Below are 25053 nucleotides of genomic sequence, written 5' to 3'. Positions count from 1 at the left end.
CCTCTGAGACAGAGGCGGTCGCTGGGCGGGAGGCGGCTGGACGGCGGCGTCTAGCCGCTAAAGCTGCACTGGTCGGGAGCTACTCTTGAAGTGATAAGGCATCGCCGCTGTGCGATGCCTTTGCACTTTTGCGGGGGGGGGGGGGGCACTGACATGCGAGGCGGGATAGCCCTGTGCTGGGTGTCCCCCCGCATGTCAGTGTGAATGATCATAGCTGTGCTAAATTTAGCACAGCTACGATCGACTCGGAATGACCCCCCTGGTCTAGTTGTATGGGACAAAGCAGGTGATGGGGTCAAATTAGATCAAATTCATAAGAGGGAAATATAACATATGATTGATGTATAACGTATTATGATTCACACTGACCTCTCCACTTTATTCATGCTAATAAACAGTGCATCAATTTCTGATAGATAGATAGATAGATAGATAGATAGATAGATAGATAGATAGATAGATAGATAGATATAGATATATATATATATATAGATATATATACACACAGTGGGGGGAATTCAAATGTTTGAAAAGTCGGTTGGGTGTCTGTTTTTTCCTGTCTATTAGACAGGAAAAAACAGACACCCAACTGACTTTTCAAACAATTGTATCTCCCCCAGTATGTGTGTGTCTACCCAGGGCCGGTTCAGGGGCTTTGAGCGCCCCGGGCGGCAATAGGGGGCGTGGCTTCGTACAGGGGGCGTGGTCATTTACGCCCCCTGTACAAACTACTGTAGCGCTCTGAAATGATGTGCGGTGCGCGTTGACGTCATCGCGCACCGCACAGCAAAGGTCCTCTCCACGAAGAGAAACTAGACGCGTAGCGTCTAGTTCCCTTCGTGGAGAGGACCTTTGCTTTGCGGTGCGCGATGACGTCATCGCGCACTGCACAGTAAAGGTCCTCTCCACGAAGGGAAACTAGACACGCGTAGCGTCTAGTTTCCCTTCACAGCGGCCAGGGGCAGCGGGGGACACAGCAGCAGCGGATCTTGCCCTGGTGCGGCGCCCCGGGCAAAAGTCCTGCTTGCCGAGGCAAGATCCGCTACTGTGTCTACCAGTAGGCCATTGGTGTACAGTAGCAGTGCATTCAGTGTTTGTCTTTGAGATCTCACTGGTGTCATTGTGACTGGCAGATAAAGGACAACAGAGACACGTGCAGAGCTAGTGTTACTGGAAATGTCAGAAGATGAAAGTGTATAGATGATACTGGAATAGTGCAGACACGCGGCAGGATGGTATGGTATGAAGGCTTAGCATAAGACTGCAGCCAGTGGGAGGGCCGCACATAACAGCTCCATCCTTCCTCATTGCCTCTAGTTATGTAATGTCCATGGCTGATGGAAGAGCTGAGTTTCTGCTGCTTGTCACCAACCCTCAGGAATTACGAGTTAAAGGGACACTATCCCCACCAGTAATAAAGCCTGACCATATCATGTATGTTACGGAAGGGCATTATGTAACTTCTCTGATTGTACTTGCTACACGCAGCAGCTGAACTACTCACTTAAAGAGCACCACCAATCTTCTTATCGTCTTTACATATAAGATCTTCTCTTGTGGGTGCTACATTTTCACCACCAGCGCCTCCCGCTGAACCTCTCCCCTTTCACACTGCAGATGGACGTACTTTATTTTATTATCAGACTTTTGTTAGAGGATGGAGAATGTGACGGGGGGAGTGGGAGTAGAAGGAACCTCATGACAGCCGACTACAGTATTAGAATCAGAATCACTTTATTGCCAAGTATATCCAACACAATACACAAGGAATTTGTTTCCGATAGTTACTGCTCTAGGACAGTATACATACATAACAAGACCAAAGAGCAGCATGATAGGTTCGTAGATACATGTGCCAGGTTGAATTGCAAATGGAATGGGCTAGGCGGCCATCGAATTTATTAGGGTAGTTGCTTGGGGGGAAACAGTGTTCCTGTGTCTGGCGGTTCTCACCAGTTGCAAGCGTACCGCCTCCCTGACGGCAGCCTTCTGAACATGTCATGAGCAGGGTGGGATGATCCTTTCCGTCCGCTTAGTAACCCTTGCCCGATATATATCCTCAATCGCCGGGAGATTTGTCCCTATGATTTTTTCCGCTGACCCCACTATTCGCTGTAGTCTGTTCCTGTCATGAGTTGAGGCCGAGCCAAACCACACTATTATCGAGGTGTAGATAACGGATTGGATAATAGCTGAGTAGAAGAGCACCAGGAGTTCCTACGGCAGTTTGAACTTCCTAAGTTGGCGTAAGAAGTACAGCCTCTGCTGGGCTTTCCCCACAATGCTGGCCTTCCACTTCAGATTCCTAGCAATCATGGGGGAGATTCAAATGTTTGAAAAGTCAGTTGGGAGTCTGTTTTTTCCTATCAAATAGACAGGAAAAAACAGACACCAAACCGATTCAACTACCGCTACTGCACTGCCCAGTGAAGGGAGGGGGGGGTGGTATCGGATGTAGGGGGATGCTTCCTGACGTCTATGATCATCTCAACCGTCTTTGATGCATTTAACTGTAGATTGTTAGCGCTGCACCAGGTGACCAGCCGATCTACCTCATTCCTGTAAGCAGTCTCCTCTCCATCCGTGATAAGACCAATTAGCATGGTGTCGTCCGCAAATTTAAGGAGTTTTACCGACTTGTCCCTAGAGATGCAGTCATTGGTGTAAAGAGAGAAGAGGAAGGGGGAAAGGACACACCCATGGGGGGCGCCAGTGCTGGTTGACCCTACTCCCGAGGAGACTTTCCCCATCCTTACTCTCTGCTCCCGCTCCATTAGGATATATACACAACTGTCACCAAGAAGATGTATCTTAGCAGAAGAGGATATACAGTAAAAATCAGGGTTGCACTGGCCCATAGGGGCATAGGGAAAATTCCCAGTGGCCCCCATGTTTCAGGTTGCTGGGGCTGTGTGTGATGTTACGCAGCCACCGCGGCCTGCCCCACAAACGACACAGAAATGCCTGCATTGACCTGACCACGCCCCCCAATGCTGAGTCGACGCCCATTTAACGCTGCCACGATGCCCCCTCCCGGCCCGCGACCGCCTCTGCCTGTCATTCAGGCAGAGACGTTTGCTCAAGTGATACACTTTCACAATCACTGTGTGCGCACGTCCAATGCAGCTGCTGCGCGTGCGCCCACTTCACAGGGCTGCAGCAGCGTTCCATGCTGAATTAGGCCCTTGGAGCGTTGATCCAGTAGCAGATCTTGCCACGGGCAAGCAGGACTTTTGCCAGGGGCGCCGCCTTCCGGAGGGCGCCGGCGCCATCCGGAGGGCGCCGCACCAGGGCAAGATCCGCTACTGCCCAGCTGCCCTCCGCTATTGCCCCCAGCAGCCCGCTGTGACCCGCTGCCCGCTCCGAAGGGAACTAGACGCCTAGTGTCTAGTTTCCCTTCATGGAGAGGACCTTTACTGTGCGGTGCGCGATGACATCGTCGCGCACCGCCCATCAAAGGTCCTCTCCACGAAGGGAACTAGACGCTACGCGTCTAGTGTCTCTTCGTGGACAGGACCTTTGCTTTGCGGTGTGCGATGACGTCATCGCGCACCGCACAGCGTTTCAGCAGCGCTACTCTGAACAGGGGGCGGAACTGACCATGCCCCCTGCACGAAACCACGCCCCCTACTTCCCACCCGGGGGCGCAAACAGCACTGGAACCGGCCCTGCGTTGATCACCCTATATGCACAACACAAATAGATTTTCAAGGAAACAATTATTTTATGTGGAGCTGTACGGGGTCCGCAACGCTTTATATAGTACATGAAGTACATATATGTTTTCTTATTTTTATGTTTGTTTTGCTGCCGTTCCATAAGGTTTCCTTAAGCTCATTCTGTGACCTTTGGAGCTTTGGTTACAACATATTTATGTCTCAAATTCCCCAAATGTCTAGGGACAGAGCAGAGGATGTGAACTGAGCAAATATATCATAAAGCATTAAAGAACGTATCTGCCGTCCGATGATTTCATTCCGCAAACATTAATAAGGAACAGAACAGAGTGTCCACCCTCATTAAAGTTTCTTCCAACAGGTGCATTTACCTTGTTACAGCAAAGCACACCCATGTATTAGGTGCTGATAGCACACGTTCATTGTGACTATAGGTATAATTCAGACCTGATCTTTAGCAGGCAATTTTTGCACTGCTGCGATCAGATAGTTGCCGTCTACAGGGGGAGTGTATTTGAGCTGTGCAAGTGTGCAAACGCATGTGTAGCAGAGCTGTACAAACAGATCTTGTGCAGTCTGTGCGCAGCCCAGGACTTACTCAGCCGCTGCGATCACATTAGCCTGCCCGGGACCAGACTTGAAGTCAGGAACCCTCCCTGCAAACGCATGAACACGCCTGAAAATGGTCAGTTGCCATCCACAACCACCTTCTTCCTGTCAATCTCCTTGCAATCGCCCGTACACACGGATCCGTCGCACAAACCCATCGCTGATCGGCGATCTGCTTTGTACCCATGCCACGCGCCTGCGCGTTGCGGTGCATACGCATGCGCAGTTTAGTCCTGATTGCCCGCTGTGAGAAAACGCAAAGCAGCGATTAGGTCTGAATTACCCCCTATGACCCACCTGTGCAAGGGATCCCAATACAGAAGCTAGCCACGCTCTAGGAAAACTTTTGAGTTCAGAAGGAAAAGGGGGACCAATGGCAAACACAGTTTAAATTATAAACCAAAGTGTGATTTTATTGTTTGATTGCTGAGTAATACACTGTGACAAGGAATTCCCGGAGGCTTTTCATTGAACACACGCTGCTGGGCAGAGAAAGGAGGAAGGCAAGAGAGGCTGAGCTAGGGAGAGCAGGTTTTTAGAGGCGTGGGAGACAGAGGCTCTGATCACTGCCTGAGTTGGATGTACTCTTGTGTCTTGCAGAACTGCACAGTGTATGCGGAGCCTTGCAGGGCGATCCTCTGTCTGCAGAAAGTTTACATGACACAATGAAGGAGAACGACAAGTACCATGTCACTTCGGATGAGGAGAAGGGCATCCACATCATCAACATCAAGGCAATAGAAGACATTGGCTACATCCAACCTGACACACTGGTAAGTGACAGATGCTCTGCATAACATATGTTAGCGCACTGTGCGGAGAGCAATGAGTCTTATACATGTTCTACAGCTGGAGAACAAGCCCTATGGGATTTCACTGTACAATAACTTTAACCCCTTCACAGTCACACGAGAATTCCGTGCCATCTCCCAGTGATTATCTGTAGGAGGCTCAAGTTGTACCTTTCTTTACACCAGTCCCCATTCTTGTGTTCACTAGTATATGTGCAGGTGTAATACGGGCAACTGGGGCTAACACCCTAAAATAGAATAGCCAGTGATTACTATATATCTGATTATCACATGTCCATCTTGTATATCAGTCAGTTGCTCTCTTTACAGTGTGCTATAAGTCAGTTAAGCAAGTGACACTTGCCAGCAAACCACATCAGTCAGGGTCACTATCTTTTACCAGCTGAATTAAAATTTTTACAAATGGCCCAAATATGTATAAATGGCCCAAATATGTATAAATGGCCCAAATATTGTACATGCACAATTTGTGAGAGTTCAAAGAGTAGGAAACACTGTCTATTATCCAGTCCAAACACAAAACCTTGGAGCAGACTAATTGGCCATTTATAAATGTCAAAAGTTTTGCTCTGTGTTAGCAAACTGTATTTTCCTTTCTTAGTAAATTCCCTGCCTGTTTGCAACCATCCTGCACTTGGACCCTAAACCCACCTGCCATCATACAGACGTTGTGCGAGCTTATTTTAAGTGCAGGGATTCAGGATGCTCTGTGCCTGTGGTCCTGTGTCATTTTATATGTGTGTTTTACATTCTAGAACTAGCACCTATAGAGTATTATAACATCGCAGGCAAAGCGGAGATCCTCACACCCACAATCCATGCCACTAGTGGTTATGGGAGTGGGGGGAAACTCACGCAGGGGCAGTTTTTCTGCAATTCTGCAAGTTTTACCACCTGCACATGTTCTGAAAGAAGTGCCACTTGGGTGGCATAAGCCATTACCCCCATTTTTATGCCTTCTTTGGATTAGTTACCTGTTTTCACTTGCGTCCGCATTCAGTCTGGCAATGTCACATTATTATACATGACTATCTGTACTGTATTAAGTAATAATTTGTGGTGTTAGAGTTTGCTGTTGTTATATAACACCAGATTCGGATCTGTGTGGAGGTCTGTATACACGGGTGGCACAAGTAAAACTTAGACTGTAACTCCCTGGGGAATCTGTAAGTAAACAAGAAGAATTACAGCCCCCACACATTTTAATTCTGGGAAACACGCCGATAGCAGAACATAAGGGAAAACTCTCACCATCAAGTGGGTAATTAGAAATCCAACCAGGGACAAAAAAAAAAAAAGACAGTTAATGGAATTGGCCAAATGAGGGCATACACTTAACGCTCAAGTTTTGTGTGCAAAATAAGGGTCCCCTGTTACCTGTGGCTGGGCCATGTAGTGTCACTGATCACCCTGCACCTGAGAACCAAATCCATCCGCACTGTACTGTACCTCTGCAACCGATATTGGGAGAGGTATTGGCAGCTGTACAAGCAGTGGGGTGCTGGGAATCTACGGGAGAAGCAGGTCACATTTTCCAATAGCGGATATCCCTTAATCCAAAATCCATTTACACATTCAGATATTTTGCCTAGATATTCTAGAACCTTGGCTGGTTTTACTGTTAAAAAGTTTTAAAACCATTAATGTAAAAAAACACACAGGTGAATTATAAATTAAATGTTCAATACGACCAGATATACAATTATTGTCTCTCAAAACAACATGAGCTTATAGGCATGGATGTAACCATATATAATGTCTCACATTTCAAATACACAGCCATTTACATTCTTATTTAACCCCACACTTATTAGAGCTTAGAGGCTGCATCAAACCTGAATGCTTGCTGGAAAGCGGACCTGGTTTCATCATGTGACGTTCTACAATTGTAAAGCAAACTCTTATTTGCCTTTAAAGTGTTCTGTTCTGCAACACAGAGCAGGGTGGCGTCTTGTGGAATGGGACACTACCCATGACAGCACCTGAGAATAAAGAATACATTTCACATGGTATGGTGCCGTGAGGAGTAATCCGTACATTCCATCTGCTTAAATGATCGTTTTATAAACGACTGAGCAAGGAACAAATATATTGAGTATGTCATTAAGATTAGTAACCAGCACATTAAGACTAACAGCAGGTCTTGTTGTACTTTAACAGCTATTACCCTCCAGTTGTGAATGCATACCGATAATATGTAGAATAAATGATGATTTTATTTAAATAGCGCTACGAGTTGGCTTGTGGTGCAAGTAAGTGCAGCCATGTGCTGCCAGTATGGTAGCCCCGGACTTGCGGATATTTGGTCACAGCCCCATAGGGCTGTATATGAGAATCTGCGAGTCTGGGGTTAGATGAGCCACTGTTGTCCTTGGTTGACATAGCTGAATCGGAGGGGTCACTTTAATTGTGTGTTTTGGCAAGGTCCGCAATATACTGCGATCATATGTCGCACTTACCGCAGCCTGAGATTGTGTACTATTGTACGCAGCACCTATGGGGCTGGAAACACAGATATGCGATTTCAGGAAGAAATCATGGTACAATAGGTGCGATTTGGTGTGCCACTGCCGTTGCATTGCCCGCAATTGGATCAACGCCTACGATAAGTCATTCAGCGCTATTGCTGGCTCTTTGGAATTGATGAAGGGCTTTCTCCTGAATATTGCTTCCACCACTAATTATTAGTGAATCATAGAATTATAATGAACACTGGTCCCTCTCTCAAGATAGCTGTCGTGAGTAACACAGAAACATAGAATGTGACGGCAGATAAGAACCACTTGGCCCATCTAGTCTACCCTATACACATGTATACGCACACACTTACACACTACTTAATTTTTGTTAGAAGCCAATTAACCTACCAGTATATTATTGGATTGTGGGATGAAACCGGAGTAACCGGAGGTAACCCACGCAAGTACGGGGAGAATATACAAACTCCACACAGTTAGAGCCACGGTGGGAATCGAACCCATGACCTCAGTCCTGTGATACAGTAACACCATCCGTATTGAGTAAGTAACAGGCGTCCTTTAATAATGATTAACTAAGCAAGTTTAATGAAACAGAATACTATGGCCCTCATTCCGAGTTGTTCGCTCGGTATTTTTCATCGCATCGCAATGAAAATCCGCTTAGTACGCATGCGCAATGTTCGCACTGCGACTGCGCCAAGTAACTTTGCTATGTAGAAAGTAATTTTACTCACGGCTTTTTCATCGCTCCGGCGATCGTAATGTGATTGACAGGAAATGGGTGTTACTGGGCGGAAACACGGCGTTTCAGGGGCGTGTGGCTGAAAACGCTACCGTTTCCGGAAAAAACGCAGGAGTGGCCGGAGAAACGGTGGGAGTGCCTGGGCGAACGCTGGGTGTGTTTGTGACGTCAACCAGGAACGACAAGCACTGAACTGATCGCACAGGCAGAGTAAGTCTGAAGCTACTCTGAAACTGCTAAGTAGTTAGTAATCGCAATATTGCGAATACATCGGTCGCAATTTTAAGAAGCTAAGATTCACTCCCAGTAGGCGGCGGCTTAGCGTGTGTAACTCTGCTAAATTCGCCTTGCGACCGATCAACTCGGAATGAGGGCCTATACACATTGCATTAGCATTATACTGCACCCCTGATGTACTGTAATATTTAATACATAGCAGAAGCGACCTGTCCATTGCTGCAATATCCGGGGTACTGGGATGGGCAGGGGAGACATAATCCAAAGGGAAGGGGGGATATCATTTTACAAGCCACAGGATCGTCAATAAAAGTCTTGGTAGACAGTGCATAACAATAGAATGAAAAGGTTTATTATGAGCTTAATTAAGTGCTTCCTGTCTTACAGCATAACTATGTCACCTGTCCCAACGTATAAGCTAAAGATGTAAACCGCTTTACTGATAGTTGTGGGAGCGCGTCACATGCATACACGTAATTCTCATTCTTTTCTAATCTGGTTATGGACATTATTAAGAAATAAGTGAATTAAACTCACACCCAAAAATAGATGTGAGCGGGGAGTGTGTTATGTAATCCTCTGCAGAACGGGGTGGAATCACTATGTGCTGGTCTCACGCTGTAAATACTGTCTTGTTAGTCGCATGGCATCTTGGTCGTCTAATTGTTTTGCTAGAACATCTGTACATTGTTATACGCTGTGTACTATTTGATTGTGTAGATTAGTGGTTCTCAAACTCGGTCCTCAGGACCCCACACAGTGCATGTTTTGCAGGTAACCCAGCTGGTACACAGGTGTATTAATTACTCACTGACACATTTTAAAAGGTCCACAGGTGGAGCTAATTATTTCACTTGTGATTCTGTGAGGAGACCTGCAAAACATGCACTGTGTGGGGTCCTGAGGACCGAGTTTGAGAACCTGTGGTGTAGATCATAGGTCTGCATACTCGGTCCTCAGGACCCCACACAGTGCATGTTTTGCAGGTCTCCTCACAGAATCACAAGTGAAATAATTAACTCCACCTGCGGACCTTTTAAAATGTGTCAGTGAGTAATTAATACACCTGTGCACCTGCTGGGTTACCTGCAAAACATGCACTGTGTGGGGTAATGAGGACCGAGTTTGCAGACCTATGGTGTAGATCACAGGTTCTCAAACTCGGTCCTCAGGACCCCACACAGTGCATGTTTTGCAGGTCTCCTCACAGAATTGCAAGTGAAATAATTAGCTCCACCTGTGGACCTTTTAAAATGTGTCTGAGTAATTAATACACCTGTGCACTTGCTGGGTGACCAGCAAAACATGCACTGTGTGGGGTCCTGAGGACCGAGTTTGAGAACCACTGGTGTAGATCAGGCATACCCAACCACGGTCCTCAAGGCACACCAACAGTGCAGGTTTTAGTGATATCCAGGCTTCAGCACAGGTGACTTTATTAGTAGCTCAGTTATTTTGATGTAACCATCTGTGCTGCAGCCTGGATATCACTAAAACCTGCACTGTTAGTGTGCCTTGAGGACCGTGGTTGGGAATGCCTGGTGTAGATGGTTGCAGGTTATTGTATGTAACACTCACATTTTAGCACTTGCCAAACACCAGTTCTTTCCACTTGTGGTTTTAACCTGAGGCTCAGAGTTTTTCAGCATCTCTGGGTGTATAGGGAATATACTCAGCCCGGAGTCTCTTACTCATGATTTTTGGCTTCTAGGTCAGTGACACCAGCACTTAAGCAAATGTTATCTAAAGCTCCGGGACATTCGGAGTCATACCCAACGGGGAAGGGAAGCTGGTTTCTAACGGATCTCTTGCGTCTACTACGGGGCTGGAGCAAGTGAGGATAGAAATGATGGCGCTTGGGGTAAAAGGAGCGGGTGGCGCAGCTTTCTGCTTGCAGACGCACGGATCCTCACATTAGATGTACGGAATCTGGCATTAGCATAAGGTAGTAGATAAGGCTTCCGTTGCTGCCCGCAACTAAAGCCACTAGGCATCGGGCTCAGAATCAGAACCATAGCTAAAACACTGGTGTAAGGGTATGTGACGTATGCCCGACATCAGCTGGGCACATACAGTACGCTACCAGTGCAGATCTATGCTACGCTACCATGCATGGGTAAATACACTACTTTTCTATGCAGCTTACCTAAGGCGTAGTAACAGCTGGGGGGCTTTGTGTAGAGCACCCCCCCTCCCGCATGCAGGTCCTCTCCTTATTTTTGCACGCTGGGCATTCTTCTGTATAATGTCCATGGCATTTGGTGTATGCACAGAAGATAGCACAGTGCCAAAGTCTTCACAAATACCTTCACCGATTATTTCACATGGAAGACGGCAGATTAAATTGGGGGGCACACTGCAGGCACTACATAGCCTCTGTTCTAGCGTGCCTGAAGCTCCCCAGCCTGGCAGCGTTATAGGATTTCTTCCTGCTCTGTGTAAGGTCTCAGCATTTAACACCTCCAGGGATATTTACTAAGCCTTTCTTTTGTTTCTTCCCGCAATTTTCCATCGATTTTGCCCATTAAAGATTTACTAAATGCAAATTTGCTGGTAATTTGCAGAAAAACCTGACTTTAGACAGCAATAGACTATCGGGTCGACCATCGATTATTGAATGTAGGCTACAATAGAAACCCCGTACTTACTAACCATTGTGTTTGTAGAACCGTTAGAAGCAGCAGAACATTTGCGGCAGAATAGTACAGACAGATTGACCCGTGTTTGGGGAAGCGCTGCCCAGATCAAGTTTGCGATCAAGTTTCGCATTATGCATAAGGTTTAAAAATGGGCTCTCCAGTTTGGGGCTGGTTGAAGGTATGGCAGGGGGACCCAACGCTGTGTGTCTACCTGCTATAGCGTTATCCTCCTGGCTGGTTCAGCCTGGTGCTGGTTATTAGAAAATAGGGGGTCCCCTACCCCCAAACCTAGAGATTAGAGGCCTTTGTTGATACATTTTAAAGCACTGCTGCTATTTGTATAATACTGCCCATACATACTACACTATCTGCAGTGATATAAGGCAGTATGCCTGAAGTCACAGTTGTGTGGTCCCGTATGGTTTCGATGATCAATAATAACCCAGACAAAATCAACTGGACCATTATCGGACATGACGTTAAATGTGGCCAGAAATTGACCGCTGTCAGCCTTTATATATAGTCACTAACTTGGCCATATGAACCTATCGCTAAATGGCTGGAACTCATCTAATTTGGCAATTTACATGTATGGTCAAACTAGTACTGTGGCAGGTAGTTCCAGTGTTATGACAGAGGTGGACGCTGTGCCAATGTTTGCACAGTTGAGGGTAATTTAGACACTGCACCAGTCGCAGTGCACATGTGTGTCGATTATATGCCGACAGCGGAGTGATTGAGAGATAGCGAGCATTTCCGGGAGATAATATGGGGGGGGGGGGTCAAACGCAGATGTGTCACATTGGTTTTGTGGATGTGTTGTAGCCAGCGTCTGTGTATACACTGTTATAATGGCTCCGACAGCTTATCTGTAATGGACATTAAGGCCTGTGGGCATCTCTGTACAGATTACAGTGGTTGCAGAATTAGCATATTCTCCCAGTACCGCTGCGTGCGAATACTCAGTACTGAATGCATCTGCGTCCACCTCTAAATCAGACCCTTAGCCACAGTCTTGAATAATTCACTCTGGCACTAGGTGGTCACAGCAGCACAGTAGTGTTCCAGCAATAGCATAGCAGTGTTACAGCTGCATCATAGCATACATCCCCAGGCTTCACATGGATGAAAAGAGGTCCGGGTGCTTCCTCCATCACAGACACATGCAATTAAGAGGCCTAACGTAGACCTTGAATTAACCAGGTGTGAAGAAGGGGCGGAGTCACCACATGAATCCCCAAATATTAACCCAGTGGTTTCAAAACTTTCTTGAATCGGTATGCGTTTAGGATCCCGGCAGCCATAATACCAACACCGGAATCCCGACAGCCATCAGAATACCGACGCCGGCATCCAAAAGAGATCAGGATCCCGATGACGATATCAGTCAGAATCCCGAAGGTATGTATGCACTGCTGGGTTAGGATTAGGCTGCGGGAGGAGGGGTGAGGTTTAGCCACACTCCGAGGGGGGTTAGGGTTAGGCTACGGGGTGGGGGAGGTTAGGTTTAGGCTGCAGAGGGGGGGGGGGGGTTAGGGCTAGGCACCAATTGGGGAGGTTAGGGTTAGGCTGCGGGAAGGGGGGGGGGGGGGGGGGGGTTAGGGTTAGGCACCACCTGGGGGAGTGTTAGGGTTAGGTACTAAGGGGGGCGGGTTAGGTTTAGGCTGCCGGAAGGGGGGGTTAGGTTTAGACGCCACCGGGGGGAGTTTAGGGTTTGGCACCAATCATGGAGGTTAGGGTTAGGCACCAATCGGGGAGTTAGGCTGCGGTCAGGGAGGGTAAGGGGGAAGGGGAGAGTGGTTGGCATTCCCTGCGCACCTTTTTCGGCATCGCCGTGATCAGGATGCCGGCGTCAGTATACTGACCACTGGCATCCCGAACGCCATCCTTTCATACTGACCCCCTTGAATCACGGCACCCTAGAGTATGAACATTTTCCCTCCTAGGTCAACAGTTTCTTATTGATTGAGCAAAGATTATTACATGAAGTATATTGAGGTTACCCGCCATCCTGAGCGTCAGTTATGTGGCGGTGGGCGGGGCTGTGCTGCTGTTTAGTCACATATTCTATGAATGGCAGCTGCCAGCATCGGGTTTGCCTATTGACCATAAATAATTTGATTTGGCCTTGGACCACCAACCTGTAGTGCTCTTTTAAGTTCTCCGTGGCACCCCAGACTGCCACAGCACCTAGTTTGGGAACCGCTTGGTTAACCCCTTCCTTACATGGGGCAGTTTGTCCCCCTACCATAGGTACATTGATTCTGTACAGCAGAATTGGTCCATATGGAGGAGAATTGCATATGAGAAAGATACATCATAGTGATTTACTGAAAGGTACGATCTCCATTGAACATCAGTTAGGGCACAAGCTATAAAGATCCTCTAACTTTGTGATCTGTTTACATAACCGGTGTAGAAGCAGCATAGGGTCTAATTTACCATTGGCTGGGATTAAGATGCCAGGCCTATTGCTGTTGTTCTGGATATTCCACATATCTTTTCATTACACACACCAGGGTGCCAATTGTTGAACAAATAATACTCCACTATGAGATTTTTTTTAGCTGTCCTCCTTTGTTTATAATAGAAGGGAAAGAGGATTCCAGGAAGAATACTGGGTGGTGAGAGAAAGAATGGAATACAGACATCTGTTGCGCACTTTACAGAACCGTACGTTTTTATGTTTCACTCTTGTTTAGAGGGAATGGTGGTCCTTCCTTTTGGTTTAATTTGAGCTGCATTTACATTGTTAGAGAGCGCAATCTACCCCCTGTCTATATTATTCTTGTTTGAGCCTGAGGTCATTTTAAAGGAACAAAGCATCCAGCATTCCAAACCATGAGCCATTTCTTATGTGTAAGCAAACAACTTTTCTTCATCATATTCACATATTTGTACGCAGCGGCTGTGCTAAAGTACTGTCTGCAAAAGTCGCAGGAGAAGTCTTGTGTTAAAAGACGCCTCCTACTGGCTTCTGCTACCCGATGGCTGCGTCAGAAGACGCAGCATTGGATCTCCTGTGTGAACATCGGACATCTGAGTATCCCTTACATTACTGGTAAAATCATGCTGCGTCCTTGCATCCGAGGACGCAGCCACTGCCTTTGGCACACCCAGAAAACACAGCCGATGCCCCCATTTCTGGAACGGCTGCTGACTATCACTCATCTGAAGTCTGCAGCTGCTCTGCGACATGCGGCAGGACCTGATCTTCATTTCCGCAGATCATTAAACATCGGAGATTTGCATAAATATCGGATTTACTTAAATCTCTGAATCAGGCCCACCATGTGTCCACAGTATACCTACCTAGTACCAGTACAGTAAGTGGTTCCTCCCTCCTACAGGGCACCATCTTCCAAGTGACAACTACAGTGACATAGCCTGTGATGTCTTGTGCACATGCACCATCTTCCCGAATATTACTGGTAAGATAATAGGAGAGGGGACCCAAATGCCAGCACTAGTGAAGCACCTCTGTGAAGAGGTGGGCGGAGGGGGGCACTACCCAGAGAAGGGGGGCCGCTGCAAACAGACAACATTGGGCATTCCGATGAATCAGCGTTTCTCCCTGTGATTTATTACACATCAGGAGAACATACATCGAAAGGAACATTCGATGGTAGTAACAGACATCGCAGCAGCAGCTACCAGGACACAATCCTGGACATGTAACATCTGGGATTAAATTACCTCCGGACTCGGGGCATATGTCATTATTCCTGGACTGTCCAGCGTTATCATGGACTGGAGGCAACGCTACTGATTTCCAGGGACAGTCCCAGTTTTTACAGATATGTTGCTGGAAATGTCCCTACTTTTCACTGTAAAATTCCATACAGCGTGCCTCATAAGGCATTCCCTGGTTTTTATTGCCTAGGATTATAAATTGCTATTTATTAAAAAGTGCAATTTCATTGTGTGTGTAGTGTCTCCGGAAACTCTCTGTAACTGCAGGTGTGCTGGATATAGCTCCAACGCTACAGAAATACTCTGCACCTCTGCTCCTGGGAGATTCCCAGTAACAACCAGAGGGCATAATGCAAGTCCCCACTGATTGCAGGAGGTTCCTGCTGCTGCTGCTGCCGTGTAACATCTCTCACGTATCCGCCGGTATTTGCTGTACATGACAGACTGGAAAAGTCCTGATACAGTGGAACACTTGTTATAACGGTTATAGGAACTTGTATAACCCAGCCTGTGTCTTTGCACCTGTTGTGATACTATAAGTCCCAGCATGACCTACTGTAGGAGATTCTTATGAGCTGATTTATCAATCAGTGAGGACGCCTGCAAAAACTGATTCTTTCTATTTGCCATTTATTCCTGCCTCTGATATCTATCACTGCGGGTATCTCCTGGGCAGCCATCACCAGGTATCTCCTGGGCAGCCATCACCAGGCATCTCCTGGGCAGCCATCACCAGGTATCTCCAGTGATAGCCATCACCAGGTATCTCCAGTGACAGCCATCACCAGGTATCTCCAGTGACAGCCATCACCAGGTATCTCCAGTGACAGCCATCACCAGGTATCTCCAGTGACAGCCATCACCAGGTATCTCCAGTGACATCCATCACCAGGTATCTCCTGGGCAGCCATCACCAGGTATCTCCAGTGACAGCCATCACCAGGTATCTCCAGTGACAGCCATCACCAGGTATCTCCAGTGACAGCCATCACCAGGTATCTCCAGTGACAGCCATCACCAGGTATCTCCAGTGACAGCCATCACCAGGTATCTCCAGTGACAGCCATCACCAGGTATCTCCAGTGACAGCCATCACCAGGTATCTCCAGTGACATCCATCACCAGGCATCTCCTGGGCAGCCATCACCAGGTATCTCCAGTGACAGCCATCACCAGGTATCTCCAGTGACAGCCATCACCAGGTATCTCCAGTGATAGCCATCACCAGGTATCTCCAGTGACAGCCATCACCAAGCATCTCCTGGGCAGCCATCACCAGGTATCTCCAGTGACAGCCATCACCAGGTATCTCTAGGGCAGCCATCACCGAGTATCTCCAGTGACAGCCATCACCAGGCATCTCCTGGGCAGCCATCACCAGGTATCTCCAGTGACAGCCATCACCAGGTATCTCCAGTGACAGCCATCACCAGGTATCTCCAGTGACAGCCATCACCAGGTATCTCTAGGGCAGCCATCACCGAGTATCTCCAGTGACAGCCATCACCAAGTATCTCCGACGGCAGCCATCTCTGGGTATCTCCAGTGACAGCCATCACCAGGTATCTCCAGTGACAGCCATCACCAGGTATCTCCGGTGACAGCCATCACCAGGTATCTCCAGTGACAGCCATCACCAAGCATCTCCTGGGCAGCCATCACCAGGTATCTCCAGTGACAACCATCACCAGGTATCTCCAGTGACAGCCATCACCAGGTATCTCCAGTGACAGCCATCACCAAGCATCTCCTGGGCAGCCATCACCAGGTATCTCCAGTGATAGCCATCACCAGGTATCTCCAGTGACAGCCATCACCAGGTATCTCCAGTGACAGCCATCACCAGGTATCTCCAGTGACAGCCATCACCAGGTATCTCCAGTGACAGCCATCACCAGGTATCTCCAGTGACAGCCATCACCAGGTATCTCCAGTGACAGCCATCACCAGGTATCTCTAGGGCAGCCATCACCAAGTATCTCCAGTGACAGCCATCACCAAGTATCTCCGACGGCAGCCATCTCTGGGTATCTCAAATGGCAGCCATCGCCAGGTATCTCCGGTTGCAACCATTAATGGGTATCACCGGTGGCAGCCATCAACGAGTATCGCCAATGGCGGCCATCTCTGGGTATCTCTGGTGGCAGCAATCATCGGGTATCTCTGATGGCAGTGATCACAGAGTATCTCCAGTGACAGCCATCGCTGGGTATCTCTGGTGGCAGCAATCACCGGGTATCTCTGATGGCAGTGATCACAGAGTATCTCCAGTGACAGCCATCGCTGGATATCTCTGGGGGCAGCAATGATGGAGCACCTCCAGGGGCAGCAATCACCGGATATCTCTGCTGGCAGCGATCACCCCATCGCTGGGTATGTCTGGGTGCAGCCATCACCGAGTATCTACAGTGACAGCCATCACTAGGCATCTCCGATGGCAGCCATCGCTGGGTATCTCTGGGGGCAGCCATTGCTGGGTATCTCTGATGGCAGTCGTCACTAGGTATCTCTGGGGGCAGTCATGGCGGTGTATCTCCAATGGCAGCCATCGCTGGGTATCTCTGGGAGCAGCCATCCCTGTGTATCTCCGATGGCAGCCATCGATGTTTATCTCCGCTGGAGGCCATGGCAAGCTATTTCCTGTGACGGCCATCGCGGGGCTCCTCTGTGATAGCTTCCTCATGCTATGCTATTTACTGTAAATGTAACAGTGGCGCCTGAGGCCGGGTTCTGGAGCAGTGGGCATATGTTACCAAGGTCGCGCATGCAGAGAAGGACCTTGAGCGGCTGCCATAAATCGGTACTTACCTCTGCCAGGTCCGCATCACCGGGGCGACATATTACTGGAGCTGCTGTGGTGGCGAGATGCTGAATGTTGATAAATAGACCCCAGTGTATTCTCAGGCTGACTCCAGCTCCAGTTAGATAGTTACTCTGTGGTCTTACACACAATCTATGTGCTGGGTTATCTATACGCAGGGATGAGTCTGGTCGTTACATCCCAGAATTCATAGGATTCTATAAGGTTCCTCTTATGAAGATTCTATAGGAGCTGTGTATTCAGGGCCTAATTCAGACATGATCACTGTCGTGCGAAATTGCACAGCGGGCGATTATCGAATGACTGTGCATGCGTATGCATCGCAACGCGCACGCCCAAACAGCGATAGAATGGTGTGAAAATTTCGATCGCTAGGCGTATGCAAGGTGATTGACAGGAAGTGGACGTTTTTGTTGGTGGTAACTGCCCGTTTTCTGGGAGTGCCAGGAAAAATGCAGGAGTTCCCAAGCGTTTTCAGGGCGAGTGTCTGACGTCAGCTCCGGCCCGATCTGCCTGTTTGTATGGCACTGTAGGAGTAAGTCCTGCGCTGCGCACACACTGCACAGACTGGAAAAATCATTAGATGGTGAGTGAGCTGCGAACGGATTTACAGATGTCCGCTGTCTGGTGGCGTTTTTTGCACGGCGCACACTTGCACGGGGTGGGTTTTCACTCTCTCAGGGCAGCAGCTATCTGATTGCAGAACTCTGCAGAGGAGTGATCAGATCTGAATTAAGCCCATAGTCACTTATACCCCTTTCACACCGCAGCTTTAACCCGGTAAATTGCCGATTTTTAAGCCTTCCAAAACGGTTCTAGCTGCGGTGTGAAAGGGCCACTTTGAATTTACTGGTTACAGATTACTGGTATTTTAAAACGGGTAAAAAGCAGGGTCCTACACGGTTCAGACCCGTTTCATTGTGCAATGTGAAAGGCTCTGAAACGGTATTTCCAAACCACAGATGGTGATAGGCTGTCTCCATGCGTGATGTCACCAGGCAGAAGCAGGAAATAAACTGGAGGAAACACATGAGAGTGAAGGGAATGTTTTATTATACAGAATACAGTTTAAAATGGCAAATTGGAGTGATGAGGAGGTTAGGGAGCTGCTTAGGATGAGAGGGGATGAAGAAATTGCTAGACAAATCACTGGGACAGTGAAGGATGCAGTAATCTACAAAAACATGGTAAAGATGCTTGAAGCTGCTGGGTTCCATCATACGACTAGCCAAATTATTAATAATTAATTAATAATTATTAATAATGTGTGGGCCAGAAAAGTCCATTTAAAATGACAACTACTGTTTTCTATGGGAGAAACGGGTTCAGTGTGAAAGGTACCAAAACGGTAATGAAATGGTAATATACTGGTTACAACATGCGATGTGAAGGGGGTTTAACTGCTCAGACCCATTTTAAAACACGTTTTAAAAGCAGGGTTTGCGATGTGAAAGCAGCATAAGGGAAGGTTTCAGTTCTGGAGCTGAGGTTAATAATGAGTGCTGGTAGAATACCTTATTGGGAGGGGTTTTGCTTCCCTGTGCAGCTGGGGGTTTAATTACCCTGAGGAATTAGGTGTTCCATTTGTCCTGTTGCTCATCCAGAGTGCATGTGAAGATGGACTCGGCAGACGATGACCTGTGTGTATATGAATCACCATTGCCTCTGCCCCCCAAGTGTGCTGATCAGCCCAAACAGTTTGGTCTAATACAAGTAAGTTACGTGATTCCACAATGTACACATATGGATGGTTGAGCTCGCTCACTTTGGCCTGTTTGATTGTATACAATATCAGAAATTCTTAATACTTCAGAAGTAGGCACCCTATGGCTGTACTGGCTGCTGCTGGGAGGGAATGCTGAGACTTGCAGTTCCAAAACCACAACAAATCTACATGCTGCCTAACCCTGCCTTAGACAGTATTCTAATTAAATGTCTATTTAACGTGATGTAATGACATAGTTTACATTTATGCCGCCAACAGTCGACGGGAGAATGCCGATGCAGTTGTAATGTTATTTGGAGCATTTTATCCATTAACCTTACAATCATGATTTAAAAGTATAGGAGACCATTTATCAACGCATTTTAGCTATTTTAAACCCGTTGCGGATGATAAATGGTGTTTCAGCCAATCACCTCTCATTTTTCAAACACACGACAGAAGACGATTGGCTGGAGCACCATTTATTATATGCAACAAGTTTTAAATAGCGAAAACGTGTTGATAAATGGACCCCATAATGTCAGCATAGTTGAAATGCTATAACTAACATTACAACTGTCAACATTCTCATACTGAAATTTTGACTGTTGACTGCAAAACTGTATCCAAAATGTATCACTACTTAACAAGACCCTGTAGTGCCAATCATTCTGTATCGCTGCATATTACATAATGACATTCAGCTGCAATCTAGCAAGTCAGTGCTCCTTTAAAAGCCCCGGGAAAGATCCAGCTCTTCAGCCAAGGATTTTTCCTCCCTGGGTGCCCAATGCGTGACGTATCTTCCGACGATGGTCCTGCTTTTTGGGCCAACAGTATAAGGTTACTTGATCTCAGTCAGATTACTCTTAAATGGGATCCGGTCTCTAGGTCGACAAGACTTGGGTCGACAGTAAGTAGGTCGACGTGGTTTCTAGGCCGACAGGGACTCTAGATCAACATGCCAAAAGGTCGACATGAGTTGTTGTTTTTTTAAATTAATTTTTTGAACTTTTTCATACTTCCATCCACGTGGACTACAATTGGGAACGGTAACCTGAGCCGAGCGCAGCTAGGCACCGTGTCCGAGTATACGGTGCACTAATTCGGGTTCCCCGTCACTCTACGAAGACAACAACACCAAAAAAAATGTACAAAACTCATGTTGACCTTTTTTCATGTTGACCTACTTATTGTCGACCTAACAGGCCCTACACACTGGTCGATCTCACTGAAAGATATGAATGAACAAGATATCATTCATATCTTTCAGTGTGGAGGCCAAAGCGAGGAACGATGCGCGGCCCCGCGCTCGTTCATCGCTGGTGCCCCGTCGGCTGTGCATGCAGGCCAATATGGACGATCTCGTTCATATTTGCCTGCACTTCAATGGAGCCGAGTGATGGAGGGAGTGAAGAAGCTTCACTCCCCCCATCACTGCCCCCCCCCTCCCCCCCCCGCTGCCGGGTCGGCCGTATCAGCCGTCGGGCAGCTCGGCGGCGGATCTTTAAATGTGTAGGGCCCATAAGTCTATTCTATCTAACATACCACACCCCTCTTAAATGTACTGCTTGAATCACCATAGAAGCTGCTGCTTGCTCATTGTTTCCCTTGTGCTATCGTCACTACAGTACATATTATTTTGAGCAGCTGTAACGGACAATGACAGTCTTCCTCGCCTTCCTACCACGCATCTATGCAGTCATTGGCAGCCAGGACCAGCTTTGAAAAAGGGCCAAAGTCTAGGGCAGCCACACTGAAGGGACAGGGCTATTACAGGGACTATTGCGGTACTTCATACCTGTCCCTAAACTACTGGGAGAATATACTATTAGGTGACTATACTATTCCTTATGTGTGGAGTGGGAGGGGGACAGCCAAATGGTGTCAGGAACCAAACAACTTACACACAGTGTTAGCTAGTACAGCTGCCATAGTGCAGGAAATACCTTGCCTACACCTTTACCATTTCTTAAATAAAAATAAGAGCTTCCATTCTGCTGCACGGGGCTAGTGCAGGGTTGAGACTTGAGAGGCGTGATTTTGCACTGCGCGCACACACAAAGTGAACGCACGGTAATATTTCTATATCAGGGTTGGGGACCCTTCGGCCCGCCAGCTGTTGTTGAACTATACATCCCAGCATGCCCTGCAACAGTTTTAGCATGGCTAAATAGCAAAACTGTAGCAAGGCATGCTGGTATGTGTAGTTCAACAACAGCTGGAGGGCCGAAGGTTCCTCACCCCTGGTCTATATAGACCCATATGCCTTTTGAACACATCTCACCGTACAACCAGAGAGGCGTAACGGGCGTGAAGACAGACATTTTTTTTTTTTATTGTGTATTTTTTATTAAAGAGTTTTAAGCAACAAACAGAAAAGAACAGAAGTCAAACAATAAACAAGTAATACAACAAAATACTTTTGTGTGGACATGCAGTTTGTCTGAGTCACGGCAATAGGGTGTAATAAGAATAACATACAGTTTGACATGCGATGGGGACGGCCATTTTCATATAAGCAAAGCTTAGTGGAGCCAGGTCTGTTCACGCCCATGCGGCTCATTGAATCCGGTCTGAAGATTGACAATGTTTAGGTCGACCACAATAGGTCGACAGGTTCTGAAGGTCGACAGGTCAAAAGGTTGACATGAGTTTTTCACATTTTTTTTCTTTACTTTTTCATATTTAACGATCCACGTGGACTATGATTGGAATGGTAATCTGTGCAGAGCGAAGCGGTAGCGGAGCGAGGCACCTTGCCCGAAGCATGGCGAGCGGACACGGTGCCCTAATTGGGCTTCCTGGTCACTGTACAGAGAAAACGACACTAAAAAAACACGAAAAACTCATGTCGACCTCTTGACCTGTCTACCTAGCACATGTCGACCTAGAAACCCTGTCGACCTTCAGACCCTGTCGACCTAGTGACTGTCGACCTATAGTGGTCGACCTAGACACTGTCGATTTGATGATCCACACCAGCGGTTCATGCAGACCAGCAGCTATGAGCATTTGCACCTACTATAGGCAGGAGAAGGAAGTGCATGTTGGGGATAAGGGCTTTTCATGAATCGGGCACATATGCTTCCCAATGCAGATATGGGTAACTTGGAATCTGCAGATAGACACTGTTTTTGTCAATACTTTTGAGTGATTTATTTAAACACATTTTGCTACCAATCCCTTTATGTGTAGCATCAGTCTATACAATCAGAAACTGCACAAACTCGTTGGGCAATATTTATCAAGCTTATTTTGCTATTTTTACAAACACGCGGAAACCGCTATTTCATTATGCTTCAGTGCAGAATTAAGTATCACCAGTGTGTAACATGATAGATGGCGCGAACCCGCTCTTCCCTATCTGGGAACCCGGCCGGAGAGAGATGCGGCAGTGAGAAATGTTAATTCTCAGGGGCAGGCATATACCCCATTGTAAACTTAGGGGGACATTTAATAAACTAAGCAGTGATAAGAGCAGAGAAGTGAGCCAGTGGAGAAGTTGCCCATGGCAACCAATCAGCACTGAAGTAACATCTATAATTTGCATACTATAGAATGATACAGAGCTGCTGATTGGTTGATGGGCTCACTTCTCCGCTCTTAGTAAATGTCCCCCTTAATCTATTGCCTTTACCATAAAATAGAAAATATTTCTTTGCATCATTATCTACTGTCCACACGCACATACATGGTGCTGCTGTAGCTGTATTTATTAACTTTTATTCTAACGGAATGCCATGTTCTCAGAGCGTCTCTAGTTGCTATGTAACTGGTTAGTTCTGGAATTCGCTACCAGCAAAGTGTTAACAAAGCAAGAAACTGTTAATATATATTGTGACTGTTTATATTCAGTAATGCTCAGACTGTCCCAATCAATGTAACAGGATGGGTAGGTGATGGCTGCTGGAGGTGACAAAGGGTGGGGGGAGCCAATGACCCATAGGTGGCAGTACTGACCACTGCACGGTGATGTCTCCTGGAGTTAGGTGGTGTTTTATTTGGCTGGGAGCACAGGTCACAGAACCAGAGACCTGCGTGTCTGTACAGTACATACTTTGTTTAGTGGGATTCATGTGACATGTCTGTAGTATGTGTAAAGGGTTTAGGGTTATGAGAGGTGTTGGGTGACATTTGGAACCCACCCACTTTTGGGCTGATCTGCCTGTGGTTAGGTTTCCAGAGTCACAAGTTGCCTGGTCTCATTTCTCTGCATGTCTTAGGAGGAGACGAGCGAAGGTCCTAGGTCTCAATGGTGTCGCTAACTGTGAGTATTCAGAGTACTTACCTGTCGGTTACATTGCTCATTTATTCTGTTGCTCTTGGCTGCAGTGTTATATCCAAGTGGTGTTGGATTTTTAAATACTTTTAGTTACTTACATTTCTGAGAGTTTCTGGTCCTGCTGTGCGACTGGCATTTCTTGGGTCATTAAAATCATGGAACGGAAGTGTTTATAGAGTTCTGTGGAGTTCTGCGTGTGGGTCATAGTGACTGCTACACACCTATATCCAGGAGGGTCAACAGAGCATATACTGTATGCTACAGTATATGTTTGAGTGCCTGGGGATATAGGGGGTGATTCAGATCTGATTGCGGCTGTGCGTTTTCACACAGCGGGCGATCAGGTACTAAATGCGCATGCACTGCAATGTGCACGCGCGTCGGACAACAGGCATCGCCGGTCACCGACAGGATGGTGCGAAAACTCTGTTCGCACGGGCGTTTGCAAGGTGATAGGAAGAGGCCGTTTGTGGGTGGTAACTGACAGTTTACTGGGAGTGTTCAGAAAAACGCAGGCGTTCCCAAGCGTTTTCACGGAGGGTGTCTGACGTCAGCTCCGGCCCCGATCAGCCTGATTCTATCGCACTGTAGGAATAAGTCCTGAGCTGCGCGCACACTGCACAAAGTGGATTTTCGCAGCTCGGCGTACACACAGCATCGCACACTTGCACGGCGAATATACACTCCCCCTGTAGGCGTCGACTATCTGAACGCAAGACAGCAAGATTCGCAGCCCAGCTTCAGATCTGAATGACCCCAATAGACCCCAATTCAGGGCTAACGACAGGACAAATCAGACCAAGCTTTGGTTGACTTGTGGAACTACAGCTATTGCGGAACTTCAAATCCCAGTGCATCTCGGTTTGGGACTTAGGGGGACATGTACTAAGCAGTGATAAAAGTGGAAAAGTGAGCCAGTGGAGAAGTGGCCCACGACAACCAATCAACTGCTCTGTATACTTTTATAGTATGCAAATTATAAATGTTACGTCAATGCTGATTGGTTGTCATGGGCAACTTCTCCACTGGCTCGCTTCTCCACTTTTATCACTGCTTAGTATATGTCCCCCTAAGTCTCTATTTCATATAGAAGTGTTCCATTAGTACGCGTGCGGCGTGCCACCTGAATACCTGACTAGTGCCCCCCCATCTCCGGATGGTATTAACCAAAGGGAATCTTTAAGAAAATATATATTGATTTGTTTATTTTTGTGCAGGTCTCTTTGAGAAGGGGGCTATTCCTAGGCATGAGAGGACTTGTAGTTCCACACCATTTGAATGACCTATCATTAAACTAGACAGTTACCTGAATTAAAATCTGTAGAGACAATAAACTAAACATAACTTTTGGCA

The 25053-nt window shown here is 47.1% G+C and overlaps 1 protein-coding gene across 7 annotated transcripts in view; it reads left to right on the top strand.

Annotated features, from left to right (window-relative positions):
- The window catches only part of ANO1 (anoctamin 1), a 303304-nt gene that overhangs the window by 184270 nt on the left and 93981 nt on the right, over positions 1 to 25053 (top strand). For 4 of the 7 annotated variants that reach the window (XM_063944141.1, XM_063944142.1, XM_063944140.1 and 1 more), the window contains one exon: positions 4887 to 5059. In XM_063944141.1, the coding sequence (XP_063800211.1) occupies positions 4887 to 5059 (173 nt within the window). Of the gene's footprint in view, positions 1 to 4264; positions 4363 to 4886; positions 5060 to 19285; positions 19424 to 23580; positions 23686 to 25053 lie in introns of those variants that run through there. The other 3 variants (XM_063944143.1, XM_063944145.1, XM_063944146.1) reach the window with 3 other exon arrangements.

Source organism: Pseudophryne corroboree, chromosome 11, assembly GCF_028390025.1.
Source record: "Pseudophryne corroboree isolate aPseCor3 chromosome 11, aPseCor3.hap2, whole genome shotgun sequence".
Classification (NCBI taxonomy): domain Eukaryota; kingdom Metazoa; phylum Chordata; class Amphibia; order Anura; family Myobatrachidae; genus Pseudophryne; species Pseudophryne corroboree.
This window is presented reverse-complemented; position numbering and strand designations above follow the sequence as displayed.